Source organism: Alosa pseudoharengus, unplaced genomic scaffold, assembly GCF_046254945.1.
Source record: "Alosa pseudoharengus isolate Yale_2024_CS ecotype anadromous, Long Island Sound unplaced genomic scaffold, YU_APseudo_1.1 YU_APseudo_1.1_scf_3, whole genome shotgun sequence".
Classification (NCBI taxonomy): domain Eukaryota; kingdom Metazoa; phylum Chordata; class Actinopteri; order Clupeiformes; family Clupeidae; genus Alosa; species Alosa pseudoharengus.
In genome coordinates this window covers 40,309,596-40,326,271 of record NW_027468718.1, presented here as the reverse complement: position 1 = coordinate 40,326,271, position 16,676 = coordinate 40,309,596, and the positions used below count along the sequence as shown (strand labels likewise).

The 16,676-nt window shown below is 43.6% G+C and overlaps 1 protein-coding gene across 1 annotated transcript in view; it reads left to right on the top strand.

Moving 5' to 3' along the window:
- itgav (integrin, alpha V) overlaps positions 1–16,610 on the top strand; it is a 27,929-nt gene extending 11,319 nt beyond the window's left edge. Inside the window, exons 15-30 of the mRNA XM_076264251.1 lie at positions 263–373; positions 3,780–3,835; positions 5,194–5,348; positions 5,853–5,990; positions 6,508–6,575; positions 7,053–7,200; positions 7,366–7,458; positions 7,898–7,977; positions 9,500–9,580; positions 9,671–9,776; positions 10,105–10,263; positions 10,578–10,703; positions 11,380–11,493; positions 11,787–11,894; positions 12,381–12,503; positions 13,324–16,610. Of these exons, the coding sequence (XP_076120366.1) occupies positions 263–373; positions 3,780–3,835; positions 5,194–5,348; positions 5,853–5,990; positions 6,508–6,575; positions 7,053–7,200; positions 7,366–7,458; positions 7,898–7,977; positions 9,500–9,580; positions 9,671–9,776; positions 10,105–10,263; positions 10,578–10,703; positions 11,380–11,493; positions 11,787–11,894; positions 12,381–12,503; positions 13,324–13,422 (1,765 nt within the window). The 3' untranslated portion in view covers positions 13,423–16,610. The remainder of the gene's footprint in view (positions 1–262; positions 374–3,779; positions 3,836–5,193; positions 5,349–5,852; positions 5,991–6,507; positions 6,576–7,052; positions 7,201–7,365; positions 7,459–7,897; positions 7,978–9,499; positions 9,581–9,670; positions 9,777–10,104; positions 10,264–10,577; positions 10,704–11,379; positions 11,494–11,786; positions 11,895–12,380; positions 12,504–13,323) is intronic.
- The last annotated feature ends 66 nt before the right edge of the window (positions 16,611–16,676 follow it).

Below are 16,676 nucleotides of genomic sequence, written 5' to 3'. Positions count from 1 at the left end.
TGGTGTACAAGCAAGGCTTTATAGGCTGTGAGGGAATGGTCAATACATTTTCACTGTTTTATTATCTCTCTTCTTCTGTTGATCTCACTCTCTCCATCATTTCTTCTTATTTTTTTCTCTATCAATTGATCATTCTTTCTTTATCTTTATTTTTTCTTTCGTTCTCTCCCCCTTTATCTCTCGCATGTTCTTTCTCTCTGTCTTTCTCCCTCTTTCTCTCTCTCTCTCTCCCTCTCTCTCCTGCTCTTCCTCTCTCCACTAGGGCTCGGCCAGTCATCAGTGTAAACGCCACCCTAGACATCAGTCCCCAGATCCTGAATCCTGAGGACCAGAGCTGCAAGCTGCCCAGTGCCCCCTCCACCTCAGTGTCCTGGTGAGGCCACCCCACCACTAACTGTATCACAGCTACACATCATCAACCCCACATCACAGCTACACATCATCAACCCTCATCACAGCTACACATCATCAACTCTCATCATAGCTACACATCATTAACTCTCATCATAGCTACACATTGCACCTATACAGTACATAACCAGCTATGCATCATCAACCCCACATCACAGCTACACATCATCAGCCCTCATCACAGCTACACATCATCAGCCCACATCACAGCTACACATCATCAGCCCTCATCACAGCTACACATCATCAACCCTCATCACAGCTACACATCATCAATCCCACATCACAGCTACACATCATCAACTCTCATCATAGCTACACATCATTAACTCTCATCATAGCTACATATTTGCACCTATACAGTACATCACCAGCTATGCATCATCAACCCCACATCACAGCTACACATCATCAGCCCTCATCACAGCTACACATCATCAACCCCAAATCGTAGCTACACATCATAGCTGTAGAGTACATCACCAACCCCACATCACATCATCAACCACAGGCCTTCAGGACAAGGATAATAATAGTTAAAAATAGCACAAAAGCCCACATGAACATTAACAGCTCACAGTCTTAACACAGGCCTAGAATGAGTCATCTTCAGACATCCCCACTTCGACTCAGAGGTTGTTTCGTGTCTTGGTTTCTGTTTTGCTGTGAGAGCCAACGATAAGGTCTTGGGGTGGGTGCCCTTGCAGCCCAGTAAGTCCGTCCCCTAGTGCAGTGATTCTTAAACTAGGGGTCGTGACCCCAAATGGGGTCGCCAAAAACTTCCGTGGGGTCGCCACTGTATTCTGTATTTCTGTATTCAGTCTGAAATTATTATTAGGTGAAACAAAGGAAAATAATATTGGCCTTTTCTGCCTTTTTCTTATTTACACGCAGTTAAGAGAAGAGAGAGAGATGTTTTCGTCTTTCAATGAGATCTGGTTCAGTCTATGGCAGGGGTGTCAAACTCATTTTGGTTCAGGGGCCACAATCTGATCTCAAGTGGGCCGGACCAGTGAAATAATTGCAAAACATCCTTTGACAACTCCAAATCTCCAGCTTAGTTTTTTTCAGTAGGCTATGCTTTACCCTTCAGCCTACATTTGTAGCCTACATAATCACAAGGGATATATTAGATTATTACACATTTATTCAGAGAGGCCAATGAAATTGAAATAAAATGCATTTCACTCTCATAAACAACTGGTTTATTTTTATAGTTGAGTGGATAGGCCTACATTTTTACATCTGACCACCTGAACCAACTCACCACACTAAACATAAGTGGTAGCTATGAAGAAAGTTAACATTCTGCCTTAAAAATGTAAATGTGCAAATGTATGAAAAATAAAATGAATTTAACAAACATAAGTTAGCAGTGCATGAGCAATACGATCAACTGATACGATTAGGTTACATCAGATCAAATAATTTTGTAGGCTAGGTGGCGGTGCTGTGTAATAGGCTATCCAGCATAAAGGCCAGATCCTGCACCCATTCCGGGCATTTAAATTGCTACTGGTCTGCCTTTTTTCTGGTCTGTCCAATTTCCTCTCGTAGTTCAAAGAAACGGTTGAGTACGGCACCTCGGCTTAACCACCGTACTACAGCGTGGTATGGTAAGCCAGACAGAATGCCATTATCACTAAGAAAACAGTCAAACTGACGGTGAGTCAGACCTCGCGACCTGATTAAATTTACAGTTTGCACAACCACACTTTAACATGATCCAAGTTTAGTGTTTTACAACACAACACTTCCTGGTGCAAAATACAATAAAATGCCCAAACATCTTGTCCTCCGTTTGCAGGCTGCACTTTGTCTCTGAATTTTTTCGCAAAGCCTGCTTTTCCCCCGACAATGTAGCCAAACTGACAGCACAGGACCAGTCAACTCCGAACTTTTTTTTGTTTTTTGGCTGCGCCTAGCGGTTTCGGTTATTTCTTTGAAAATTCATAACTCCTCACAGGAATGGGCTAGAGATTTTTTTTTTGTTGACATCGTCAGAAATGTATTCTCTACAAGTCTGGGCCGGATTAAACCATCTAGCGGGCCGTATCCGGCCCGCGGGCCGTATGTTTGACACCCCTGGTCTATGGGCTACTGGTCCGCTGATAGAAACAATGTAACTATCTGCTCCCACTACGCAAACTCAACTTGTTCCTGCTATTTTAAGTAAAACAAAACAAAAGACATAGGTAGCCTACTAGCCAAAATGGACAGGTGGCTGCTTAAAAAATTGAACAAAAGCTCGGAAGTGCCATCTACCAGTGCGTCTACTCCTCCGTGATCCTCAGACGGGACAAGTCTACAGTCCGGTGAGAATAAAAAACAACAAACGGCGCGTCGGCTTTATCAGAATTTCTGAAATATGCATTCACTTGCCAAGTTAAAGATAACCTCGACCACCCACAATGTGTCATTTGCGGCGATGTTCTGGCGAATAAGAGCTTAAAACCTGTCAAAATGAAACGACATCTCAAAATACAGATGTCGGCTCAGCACCGTGGAGGAAAATCTCCGTGTCACCGTATGCAGCATTCCTCCTAGAATTAACTTGCTATGTTCACGGAAGCATGCCCACCCTTCCCATTGAAATTGTTAAAGATAGTAAACCAAAAAAGGGAAGAAAAAAAAATACTGTTATTGTTATCGCCATAAATATAATTAATGTAACGTTGTAGGCCTAATGCTGCATGTGTATGTGTGTGTGTGTGCTTGTGTGTGCGCGTGCGCTACGCACATCACTCTGATCTGATATGGCGGCAGCCTACACTTGTTTAATCGTGATTGTTTTGTTTTCTTTTCGGTTCTTGTTCATATGGAGTAAATAAAACAAATGACTTTGCTTTCTAGTTTTTGCTTGATTTAGTTGTTAACGTTTGAGGGGGTATTTGAGTAGGCTAAGGACCTAGAATGGATTTGGGGAAAGTGGGGTCGCCAGACCTCGCCATACTTTTTTGTGGGGTCGCCAGACAAAAAGTTTAAGAACCACTGCCCTAGTGTGTGAATAAAGGCTTTGTGCTCTCAGGTCCCTTATCAGGACGCATCGAGATGGATTTTGCTGTAAGGCAGCACCCAGCTCCTGATCTCTGATAAGGGCATTAGGATTGACTGTTCAAAAAATAGCTGCTTTGGAATGAAGCCTAAGCCAAGAGGTTTGTTGTTGTTAAGTGTTGAACAAGAAATGTTGAGTTAAATTATGAGTTGCTTGAGGGAATTTCTTCACACTCTAGAGAACGTTCTGCGCGTTTGGAAAATAATATATCTGTTCAAAGAACCACAGTGGTTTTGACAGATCATGTTTCAGTAAACTCTACAGAGGTTGTTTTTATCTTTTTAGCTCACCAGTTTATTTCCTCTCTCTTCAGTTTTACAGTGAAGTACTGCCTGAAGGCAAGTGGAAGAGGTGCCCCGTCCGATTTGAGTGAGTATAAAGAGGAATCCAATCCCTTCACGGGGTAAACAGTCTCCTTTTGACAATGTTTCCAGTTCAGGTGGAAATGGGTCATGTTAATGTGTAACATCACTGAGGTACATCGCTCCACTTTACCTGCGAATGGAAACGTTTTTCTCCCCTGCTGCCAATTAAGGGCATGTCTAACCGCAGGCTAAACCGTTAGCTCACAGTGTGAGAACAGCACTCTGTGTGGCAAGCAGCCCTTGTAAAGGCTTCGTCTGGCCCTTGCGTTGGGTTTCACACAGGCCTAGTTCATAATGACTCCCAGATACAAGGCTTTGCTGTCTGCAACCCCTACAGACGATGGACTTGATGATTTATTTCTCTCTCTCTCTCTCTCTCTCTCTCGCTCTCTGTTTGAAGTTGCTTGTCCTTTTATTGGAGCTGTGAATGAAAAGCGGACATGCACTCTTGCTTCCTTCCTTCCTTTTGCCTTTGTGTTGGATGATCATTAGGGAGCCAGTGTTTGGAAGTGCAACAGAAAGTTGAGCAGAGACTGACTAACAGAATCATATCTGATGAGAGAGAGTCGAGGAGGATGTGAAAGGAGAGTTCAGTGGGCCCGAGCTCAAACAAAATTGCTGGAGCCTCCGTAGGTTTGGGTTCCGGAGTGTTTGGATAATGGAAGGGATGAATGCTGAGGAGAAGTGTTTGTTTTGGGAGGGGTGGGGGGGGGGGTACCATTAAATTTGAGTAGGCCCCTCACCCCCCTCTGGTCCCACCCCAAGCACACACACACACCTCACAAACACACACATTCATTTATGTGACGGAGGAAAGGGGTGGCGTACATAAATGAGAATGAGGTCAAGCAGGGTGTGTGTGTGTGTGTGTGTGCAACAGCTGGGCCTCATCTCACAGATCCTCCGTGTCACAACCAAACAGCCGTGAGCTAAGCCAGACCAAGCCCGGCATGTCCAGCGCCAACGCTCCGCAGGGAATTGGCCGCGACGCCCCGCTCTGCTGACCTCTGCTGAAAGAGCTTCCGCTCGACCTCGTGCCCAGCTTTTCATGACGTCAGCATTTTTAGCTCCTTAGCTGTGTGGCTTTCATCTAAGTGGACTGAGTGGTCAGAGCAAGAATGCATGCCTGTGTGAGGGGAGTGGATGTGAAACTTGGGGAGTTTCTAATTGACACGCTGCGTTCCACCGAGACCAGAGCACATAGGCATAGGCCAGCCAATAGCACTGGGTTTGGACATAATGTCTGTCTTTGGGATTCAGATTATTTCTGCAGAGAATGTGACTGTTGACTGTTCAGGATGTGACTGTTGATGATTGATATACTGTCTCTTGCCCACCCCCACCACCTCTTGCTGTGTTCAGACTTCCAGGTGGACATCGTCCTGGACAAGCTCAAGCACAAGGGGGCGGTCAAGCGTGTCCTCTTCCTCCACAGCCGCCAGTCTCAGTACTCCAAGAACATGAGCGTGTCCAATGGGCGAACCCCAGGTTGCGAGGAGTTGGTGGCCTACTTGATCGTGAGTATCAGAGGCCCCAAAGTCCTCTCCAGCGGCCCTTCCCCTGCTAAACACATCTCTGATGCCTCCAGGCCCCCTTTTTCTCTCTTTCGCTGTTTGTTGTTCTTGGATCATGTTGTCCGCAGTAGGTGGAGATGTTTCGCCGCCCTCTCTTTTAAATCCGCTTTGTGTGTGGAGACTTGTTTAACTCTGCCCAAGCGTGAGGGGTGGTTGCATTGTTGTTGCACACAGACAATAAATAAAGCCATGAATAAATCAAACATGTTTTGCACATCGGTGACATTAAAGTTGTTCTTGGGAGGAAAGAAAAAAAAAACAGAGAGAGAGGGAGAGAAAAGCATCCCTTGAAGAAAGAAAAGATGAAAGAAAAACAACTAAAAACCCATAAATGGCAATAGTCCACTGTGTTTGGTGTGAAGGCAGGATTTGGAAATTCCCCAGGCCTGAGGTCAGTCTAAAGCTAAACCCCCCCCCCCCCCCCCTCTCTTTCTCTCTTTTCTGCAGGATGACTCAGAGTTCAGGGATAAGATCACGCCCATTGCCGTGTTTATGGAGTACCGGCTGGACTATAAGACGGCTGCCGACAAGACTGGCCTGCTGCCCATTCTAGACCAGTCCACGCCTGCCAACGTGACCAAACAGGTACTCACCGCCGCCGTGGTGGTGGGCCCCGGACCGCCGGGCCTTATCGCTCCCCCTGGCTGAGGAGGGGATTAAGTGGGGGTATGGTGGATGACTCTCTGCTGTGTTGTGGCTGTGTGTGGGTGTGTGGGTGTGTGTGTGGGTGTGTGTGTATGATTGGGTGGGGACTGGGAGGATGGTCGTAGCCATAGCTGTTCCTTTGTGTTGCCTGGAAGTTTGATACTGTGAAGTTGTCAATGTCTGTTGCAACACTGACAGCCTCCAGATGTGATGAATTAAAGTCCCTTGTGGATATGTCATAAAGAAAGGGGCATTAGAAATATAGCAATTTAATTTAAATGATTTAGACTTGTGGGTGGAAAACAAAACATGTGCGTGACAAGTCCAAATAAACAAAAAATTGTTTTTTAGTAAATTCATAGACCAAGTGCAAGTGTGACAAAAAATGACAGAAAACTGACCTGACTTATGCAGAAGTGCTGTACCTACAGTGATGTCTGTTTCTCCTATTTTCCAGGCTCATATATTATTGGATTGTGGGGCTGACAATATCTGCAAGCCAGACTTGAAACTGACTGTGGTGAGGTGAGTCAGCCGCGTCCGTCTGAAGACGACCCAGAATAAACCACTTCCTTCCTGCCTGTGGCAGACAGCTTTCTGGTACCTCCTATAGCCCAGCTGACGGGTTGACTAGACTAATTTACCCAGCCTGTGCCCATGGGCACACAAGCATTGATGAACAGAAAGGAGAAATACTATTGCTACTTCTCTATGTTCTTCCATCGTCCATTTGCAAAGCACTTTGAGTTACCAATGTGTATAACAGTCCAATAAGCATGCTTTGATGGCTGTCAATGAATCACCACTTTGATGGCCGTGAATGAATTAGACTTGTGTTTGTTCTGTCTGTAGGACTGATTGTCAAATGACCCAGCATCAATTACATAGTCATGACTACTTTCTTCCTGTGAATTGTATAAGGTGTGGTACTTGGGTCCTGGCCAGACTGATAGTTGAGAGGTGGATGTGATGAAACAATGATGTGTCTCTGTCATTTGGCAGTGACCAGAAGCAGATCTACATCGGTGATGATAACCCCCTGACCTTGGCGGTCACCGCAGAGAACAACGGGGAGGGGGCGTATGAGGCCGAGCTGCACGTCACCATGCCCCCGCAGGCCGACTTCATTGGGGTGGTGCGCAACAGTGAGGTCAGTCCAACCGCAGATGGGAAACCATGGCAACCTACCCTATCCATGTAGCAGTGCTCTCTGCTCTTGGCTCTTTGTAGTGCGGTAGTAGTTGTGGTTCAATGATGGATGTTTTCATTTTGTTTTTGTTCACTCGCTTTGGCTCGTGTCATCTTGCCCTTTCAGACTCTCTCCAGGCTCTCCTGCGCTTACAAGAGAGAGAACCAGACCAGGATGGTAGTGTGTGACCTGGGAAACCCTATGAAGGGAGGCACAAAGGTAAGCATGACCTTTGAACCCTTGACCTTTGTCAGCTGGTTTCATTTCGCTATTTGATTGCCTTTCATTCACGCAAGTGATGTTTTTTTTTCTCTATTCAACACTGATTTCACAACGCACTTTACACAATTTGTGCACAGTTAGACAAAACAACAATTAACGTTCCAACTGGAGGCTATTAAATCATATTAAATCAAGATTTGACTTTACTCGATAAAAGAGGGAATGCAATGATTAAACCGACAACCTGTTGCAAAAGCTTCACCCAAACTTTACCATCTGGAGCAGCACTGATGCTGCAGCTCCTCTGGTTGTGTTTAAGAGGTGCCAAACGCAGTGGAAATAGCAGCTGGCTGAGCTGGTTGTGCACCTGTGGTGGGTGAAGTAAGCATCACGTTGTGCTCTGTCCACGTTTTTAACCCCCTCCGCTGTTCTCCAGGTCATGGCCGGCCTCCGCTTCAGCGTCCACCAGCTATCCGAGCAGGACACCTCTGTCAAGTTTGACCTGCAGATCATCAGGTACTCCTCACCACCTACTCTGTTTATATGGACTCAAATTAAGTTATTTATTTTGTTACGTTATAGCAGATTCCGTATCTTAATTGGATCTAACAATATAGTATAGATCATATTTATGAGAGTGTTATTACTATGTTAAGTATTCAGTTTGTCTGCACTTGCACTGTTTACTCAGTTATGTTTGTCTTGAGTGTTGAGTGTTAAGTTTTCATGCCACTCTGCACTCAAGTGCTCTTTCGGCACTGTCATATTTTTATGGTTCCGCTTGCGTACACAGCCAGCCAGTCCCCTCTGTAAATAAATACACCAGTGAGAGCTTGGGTATAATCATTACACTGGCTGGTGATGGGGCTCTGAGTCTGATGGAGGCATTTTAATTACAGATACCCATGTTTCCATTTTGGTCCCATTTTATCGTCATGAACCTCCTCTCTCAGTCAAGCTGTCTTTTCACACTACTCCCAAGGGGGGGATCATTTTCTTTAATGTGCGATTGTAGTAGAGATGGTTCAACCCAAACAAGGCGCAAAGCCAAGACTTCAGACAAGAACCAAATGCTGTTAGCAGGAAACTAGCTAGTAACAAATTTACCAGTATGGTCATGAAAGCTTTACTTGGTGTTGCTTACAAAGCAGTTAATGAAATGTTTGCGGTAGATTTGCAGCAAACTTATGGGTAATTTGTGGGAAACAAAGGAGTTCACCAGAAAATATTGGCAGTTTGCCGATGTTGGCCGCTAGAGGAAAACTTCCAGCAAAGTTCTGGCAACAATGAGAAGTTTGCCACTAGTGGCAAATGTGTTCGCCAGCTATTTGCCACCACACTCAGCCAATAATGGCAAAGTTCTTTTCTACAAATGTGCTGCAACATTGCCAAAAGTTAACTGCAACTGCCAGTAACCTAATTTGAATGTGAAAATATGACCTTGCTGTAAATTTGCGGCAACTGTTCCCCAGAAACCTGACATTTCTGTGAAACTCATTGATAGCAGTGCAGTGTGTGTGTGTGTGTGTGTTTGTGTGTGTGTTGGGGGGGGGGGGGGGGGTGCTAGTGTGTATGTGTTTTGTGAGTCACTCAGCCCTTTTGAAAATCTTGGGACAGACTGACCTGTAAATGCAGTTCATTGCCAACTTTGGCTGTGCAAACACAGTACTTTCGATTGTGGACACTGGAAGAGTGATTGCTTTTTGGTCTAGACTGCTCTGATTCATGTGACTGCCATAGTGCTAACGACGGGGAAAATGCTCGATGAAGAAGTGCTAAAACTTTCAAATGCAGTGGTGTTCATTTCTTTCGACTGTCCCTCATACTGGGACGGGGGGGGGACGGGGGACGGGGGGTTCTGGTTGTTCTGATCTGGTCCTGACACACATTGGTGTGTGTTATCAGCTGTAGGTGTGCTTTTCTTTCTCCTCAGGCTCACTGAAGGGCAACAGTGCCATCTGGTGTTGAAGGACCAAACTGAAGTGTTGATGCCTCAAAGACATCTGTATCTTAATTAAAAAAAAATCTGTCATTGCAGTTCCAACCAGTTCAACAACACCAGCAACCTGGTCTCCAGTGTCACAAAGCTCGCCGTCTTGGCCAAAGTGGAAATAAGAGGGTGAGGTTGTTTCTCCAGATTCAGCGCTTTTGTGTCTTGTGTGAGCAGGTGACGGGTGCCTTCTCTAACACTCTCTTCATCTGATTCTAGTGTGTCTGCACCAGATCAAGTCTTCCTCCCAATTGCTAACTGGCAGCCAAAAGACAATCCAGTGTTGGAGGACGACATTGGTCCCCTCATCCTCCACGTGTATGAGGTCAGATCTTGTGTCCTCTTTCAGGTGTATGTGGTTAGAAAATGTATGTACAGGTCCAAGTGCCCACGGGGACCCAGGTTCGAATCCGACCTGCGGTCATATCACGATCCCACCCCATCTCTCTCTCTCCCACTCACTTCCTGTCACTCTTCACTGTCCTAAAAAGCCCAAAGGCAAAAAGCCCAAAAAATATACTTAAAAAAAGAAAATCTATAATTTAACTGAAACTACATTCACTGTATTAATTCACTGTATCAGCAATAAAGTAAAAAAAGAAAACATCTTTACTATCAAACACTGACTAATGATCCATTGTGTTTGTTCTTAGCTCCGGAATAAAGGCCCAAGCACGTTCAGCAAGGCTATGCTCGACATCAAGCTGCCTTACAAGTACAACAACGGCTCTCTGCTCTACATCACCAAGTACACGGTGGATGGAGCCATGAACTGCAGCACGGACATGGAAATCAACCCTCTCAATGTTTCTGTGAGTGCCGCAAACATCTGCTCTGTGGGTTAGCATAGAGAGGTGAGAGAGGGTGGAGTAGCTTAGTTAGTACAGCAAGGGGTGACCAACACTAAGGTCATGGGATTTTTATACTGAGAGGACACAAGTCACTGATATAGTAATGAGCGTAAAACACTGAGATGGTGACAAAAATGTATCTCTGCTGTGCCGTACTGTATTTGTGCTGTATGATGCTTTGGGTGAAAGCATAAATGTAAATGTATGTAAATAAATCAATGCAAATGTATACTGGTCATGCAGATTACAATAGTGGGTCTTCTCTCTGTCCTCAGAATCCCACATTTTTGGACAAGAACATGACTGTGACCAGCGGGGACCGGGCGGAGAGCAGGATCCGCAACCACGTGCACCGGCGTGACCTGGAGCGCAAGCAGATGGAGGGAGACCTAGAGACACTGGTACTGTCAGAACTCACCTGCACTGTGCACCCACACCAACAGAACAGCTGCTGCATTCAGTGATCACATTATAACGCTGTACATATAGATAGAGAATCATCCAATACATATAGAGTGAGAGTAAGAATTCCTGTACAAATGTTGTTATTTGGCATGATTGTATGCAGATAAACATACTGGGCAGCCGTGGCCCACTGGTTAGCACTCTGGACTTGTATCCGGAGGGTTGCCGGTTCGAGCCCCGACCAGTGGGCTGCGGCTGAAGTGCCCTTGAGCAAGGCACCTAACCCCTCACTGCTCCCCGAGCGCCGCCATTGTAGCAGGCAGCTCACTGCGCCGGGATTAGTGTGTGCTTCACCTCACTGTGTGTACACTGTGTGCTGTTTGTGTTTCACTAATTCACCGATTGGGTTAAATGCAGAGACCAAATTTCCCTCACGGGATCAAAAAAGTATATATACTTATACTTATACTTATACTTATACAGATGGTACAAATATAGTGTGGAATATACAGTATGTATATATGCATTGTGCTGCCTTGGCTATGGTGTCTTCATGAGGTTTGCCGTGATCATGAGGCTGTGGCGTGATCATGAGGTTTAACCTCAATGCTTTGAGAACACATTGATTTATGTAAACATTCTTCCATTCTTCTCTGCTCCCTGAACCTGTAGGACTGTGAGAAGGCCAAGTGTCTGAAGATCCAGTGTCGCGTGGGCCGTCTGGAGAGGGGCCAGAGTGCCATCCTGTTCATCCGCTCGCGGCTCGGGGTTGCCACTTTCCTCCAGGTGAGATGAGAGCTCTTGTGCTCTCTGGTGCGTTCACATTCCTTGAGCAGAGGCGAACATTCACGGTGAACATGCTGTCTCTGAACAGATACATTTTAATGAATTTGAATCTCAACTGTAACCCTCCATCCAACTTTTGCAGAAAACTCAAGGCAAACGGAAAACTGTTTGCAAACGTTCACAAGTGTTTGCCAGTGTTTGCGAATTTGAACGCACCCCTGGTTTCAGCCTGGGTGCATCACCTGTAGGGGCTCTGGTGTCTAACTCCAGGTGTTCTCTTCTCCCGCCTCCAGGCTGAGTCCCAGAACCGCTCCTACAGTGTCCGGTCCTCGGCCACGTTTAACGTCATAGAGATGCCCTACAAGAACCTGGTGTCTGAGTTCCCCTCCAACAGCACGACGGTGAGTGTGGTCGTGAAACTTCAACACATCCATGAATTTGGTGCTGTGTGACAACTAAAACTTAAATGGGAACTTGAATTTAAAGGTACAAATATGAAAATATTGAACACACAAATTTGTTTTGCCTTTATGACCCCAGAACTGCTTGCCTTGCAGTATTGGCAACTTAGAGGAGTGTGGACATTTTGGGCAATTCCATTTCTTACTTTAACCCCTCAGTTGCACTTTAGAGTGCCTTCAGGCTGTGTGAATCATATCATTTAAGTACAGATAATTGTCTTGGTGTTACAACTCAATGGCTCATACAGGTATTACATCTTCAGATTATGCCTTTTAAGCAAAAAAAATAAACTACCCAAGGATTCAATGAAATTCTAATTGAGTCTAATCCTCTAATCTGATGATTCAGTGAAAAGACATTCAGATAGGACTTTAGATAAATTATATATTATAATATAATTAAATTTCAATGAATTTGTGCCTCAGGTGAACCTAGCTGTGATTTGGGTGAAGACAGACTACACCCAACCTGTGCCAGGATGGGTTGTAGCTCTTGCTGTGTTGGCTGGACTCCTCCTGCTGGCTCTGCTGATCTTTGTAATGTACAAGGTAAGGCTTTTGTGTGAGGGGAGACATCCATCGACTATATTATACAGTACATGTACAGTAACTGCTTTAGTGCCTTTCCATTTGATCATCTCATATTGTTTTACTTCCTGATATTGTATGGTCCATCACAAGTTTTAAGGGTATACATAGGCAGAAGAGATATTTTCGGTAAGTAGTCTTAGCCCCTGACTGCCATTCAAGCCAAACTAATTTGGTCGGAACTAACCAATGAAGGGTTGAACACGGTCCTGGGGGTCGTTTTTAGAAAAGATAGCAACGACGTTGCTCAACCACCATGGTACGACGCAACCAAACAACGACACTGTTACACCTGTTTCCAGAAAGCATCGTACCTGTGTCGCAATTCGCTACCTCCGAAGTTCGAACAACGTAGTTCCAACAACGTTGTTGATGATGCAGCGATACATATCATTGGTGGAAACAGTGGAAACGTGTAATACCCCACCCCCTAATGTTCTGTCACGGCCTATGTCAACATTTTTCTAATCTAAACCGAGTGATTAATGCTGGCATTGTCATTGTATTGCCATCAGCCAAAACCTAAACCTATTGCAAGCATATAAAACAGTTAACTTAAGCAGACCAAGCGATGCTTTCTAGAAACGACCCCCTGGTCTGATCCTGGTCTCTGGTTTGACAGAGGCATGAAACTCAATGCTCCTGTGGACCAGAAGGCCGTTTAGAATGGCAGAAGGACAGTGGTGTGATGTTTAACAAGTATATATTTAGATGATGTGTATATTTGAACACGTTTAAATATTATGTATGTCTCTTGTCTGCTCCTTTCCCTCACGTCCAGCTGGGCTTCTTTAAGAGAGTGCGCCCCCCTCAGGGCGACTGCACAGAGAAGGAGCAGCTGCAGCCCCTGGAGAATGGAGAACGCAACACTGAGGCGTGAGGACCGCCACCACAGCACTGTGTCCACTCAACACCACGTCTCCACGACAGGACTGGGAAATGGCCTGTGGCGACAACCATGGGATAGAACTATACAGTTATGTGTGTGTGTGCGTGTGTGTTTGTGCGTGTGCGTGTGTGTGTGTGGGGGTGCTAGTGTGTATGTGTTTTGTGAGTCACTTGGCCCTTCTGAAAATCTTGGGACAGACTGACCTGTAAATGCAGTTTTTTGCCAACTTTGGTTGCGCAAACGCAGTACTTTCGATTGTGGACACTGGAAGAGTGATTGCTTTTTGGTCTAGGCTGCTCTGATTCATGTGACTGCCATAGTGCTAACGACGGGGAAAATGCTCGATGAAGAAGTGCTAAAACTTTCAAATGCAGTGGTGTTCATTTCTTTCGACTGTCCCTCATACTGGGACGAGTGCCAATCCAGTTTGACTGTGCTTCAACAAAACCTGCTGGTTAAATCTATACATATTAACTGCACTGACTTTCATGAGATTCATTAGGCGGCAAATGTAGTTGAACTATGAGGCGTTTGAATAACCATTGTTTACACTGTTAGTTTGAAGCAATAGAGAATACAAAAGGTCTTAACTCTTTGTAATAAATGTAGTGTCGGATGAATTGGGAAATTTGCAATAATCATGTACGTTGAATAGCTGCTGCCATATGCTGCTTCAGGAGAACAGTCGTGGACAAAAGACCATCCTTGAGAAAAATGTGCTTCTTTGTGAAAGTGCATGATTGTCATCCTTACGTTGGTCTGTAGTCCCTTTTCAACTGACCCTCATTCAGTAAACATTTCACAGTGATTTGCCTTTTCTAAAAACCTACAAAATGGGTAAAAAATCCCATTCAAACAAGTCCAGGGGGTGCAAATTAGGTTCTTCACCAGGACGGTTAGTCTAAACGAGTGTTATACTAGAAGTGTAAGACACCCAAATACAATGCAATTGTAAACTTAGCAAATTCAGGCAGTGGTCTGTTTTTGTTATTGTGCGTATGAATGCTATAATAAGAAAGGAATAGTATGATTTACAGTTAATGGCTTTAATATGAGCCGTTGGCTTGCTGATTAATTTATTTCAACGCAACACAGGAGGGATCAAGTGAGCCGGCAGTCTTTAAACGTGACCAAGGACACATTTGCATTCACACTGTGAAAAGAATGTGGACATATTTGGCCTAGAACACCTAAAAAGTTGTCCGAGTTATCGGATCTCGAATGCAGATCGAGTGTGTACACTCACTTCTCTTAAGAGGTGTGAAGTCCCGTTATCATTCATACCAGGACAGGTCGGCAGTGGTGGACGAAGTACACAAATCCTGTACTTGAGTGAAAGTAGAGATACACATGGTTAAATGTTACTCCAGTAAAAGTAGTTCGTCCTCCTTTTACATTTCCACTTGAGTGGAAGTACAAAAGTACTTGCCTTCAAATGTACTTAAGTATCGAAAGTAAAAGTCCTGAAATGTATAATGACTAATACAGTTGCATTTACTATTGTTGAAATGATTCGGCACAGACCGGCATTCATTGAGCCTTTCTCCTTAATTCAAGGACAAAATCAACTAAGAATTGATGTATTTAGAAAGAACTAAAAACAAACTAATTTTATATCTTATATTAGATACTTCAAAGTAACCACTTTTTGCTTTGTTGAATGCTTTACACTTTCGGACCAAATCAAGACGTTCCTTTTTGTGTTTGATAGTGTCAGATTGTCTATCATTGTCTATCCATCATTGTCTATCACTGTCTATCATCATTTGTTTGATGGTGTCATGAGGCTAGTTATGGTAACATCAATATTGTGAAAAGGGGTCAACTAGGTACAGTAAATAGTGGATATAACAATAACATAGGTTAGGCAACACCATTATTTAAAGCCTAGCTCGTTTCATAGAAAATACACATGTATTTGGTCTTTTTTCAAAAGGAACTTCAGCTGTCACAAAATGTAGTGGAGTAAAAAGTAAGATATTTGGCGTAGAAATGTACTGGAGTAAAAGTAAAAAGTTTAACAAAATGTAAATACTCAAGTAAAGTACAGATAAATGAAAAAATGACTTAAGTACAGTAATTAAATAAATGTACTCAAGTAATGCCTGTCACTGCAGGTCGGAAACGAGCTCTGTGACACTTTTCTCAAGGGTGGTCTTAATCATTTGTCTATGACTGTAATAAGCCAAGAAGTCAGCCACTTTAAAACATTGGTTTCACTAAACGGTTTCCCTAATCTTTTGTGTAGTAATTTAAATTCACTCCTATTTCCTTTCCTATTGTTTGGATATAATTTTTAGAAGACGTGTGTAAATTATTATTTTGTCTTTTTCTTCCTCTGTTGTTTAAGGTGGTGGAAGTACAATAGTTTCATGAAATACTAAGTTTGTATTTTTTAAATACGGTTTGCATTTTTTACTACTCTTAACATTTAGGTACATCCACCATAAACGTATCACTCCATCTCATGTTAGATAAACTATAAAAACGTTTTTGTATTTCAAAACATTTACTCTCTCAAATGTAATTTCAAAGGTAAATGAAAGACAAAGTCCAGGGGCATAATTTGATGCTGCTGTGGCTTTTTGCTTTGGTAGCAAGTAGATAATCACTGCACAATGAAAACTTTTTTACAGTGACAACAACAATTCTCTATGATAGTAATTCTGTAAGACTGAGTACAGTCCACCAGTCTAGGTAGAGGATTTGTTACAGTCTTTATTGGCCTTTTTACGCATTCTTCATGTCTTTGTTAACATAATTTCTTCACATTGCACATATAGAAGTCTTCTTATTTCTTTCAAAAGTATGGCTTCACCATTAATTGCATTAACCTGAAGAGAATGACTAGATCATAATGATCACAGGCTGAATACACAATGCTTGTAAATCACATTTTTTGTAATATGATTGAACATTGATTACATTTTGTATATGTGTATAAAGTGTTTTAAGTCAGTTGTGACAGTGTCCCTCCCACAAACATGTACAGAACAGCTCAGTTTGAAATGTTAAAATGATCAGTTTCCACGTGTCACTCCAGTTTGTGAATCTTTAGGCTATGGCTACTGCTGTTTGGTGGGTGAAGATATGTTAACAACGATAAAATGTTGAGAAGTTTCAGATATACTGTATTTTCACCAGTGCTTCCATTACTATTAAAATGTGGATGTGATAAATTTGTGTGTGTGTGTGTGTGTGTGTGTGTGTGTGTGTGTTAGCCTAATTCTACAATAGGCTAACTG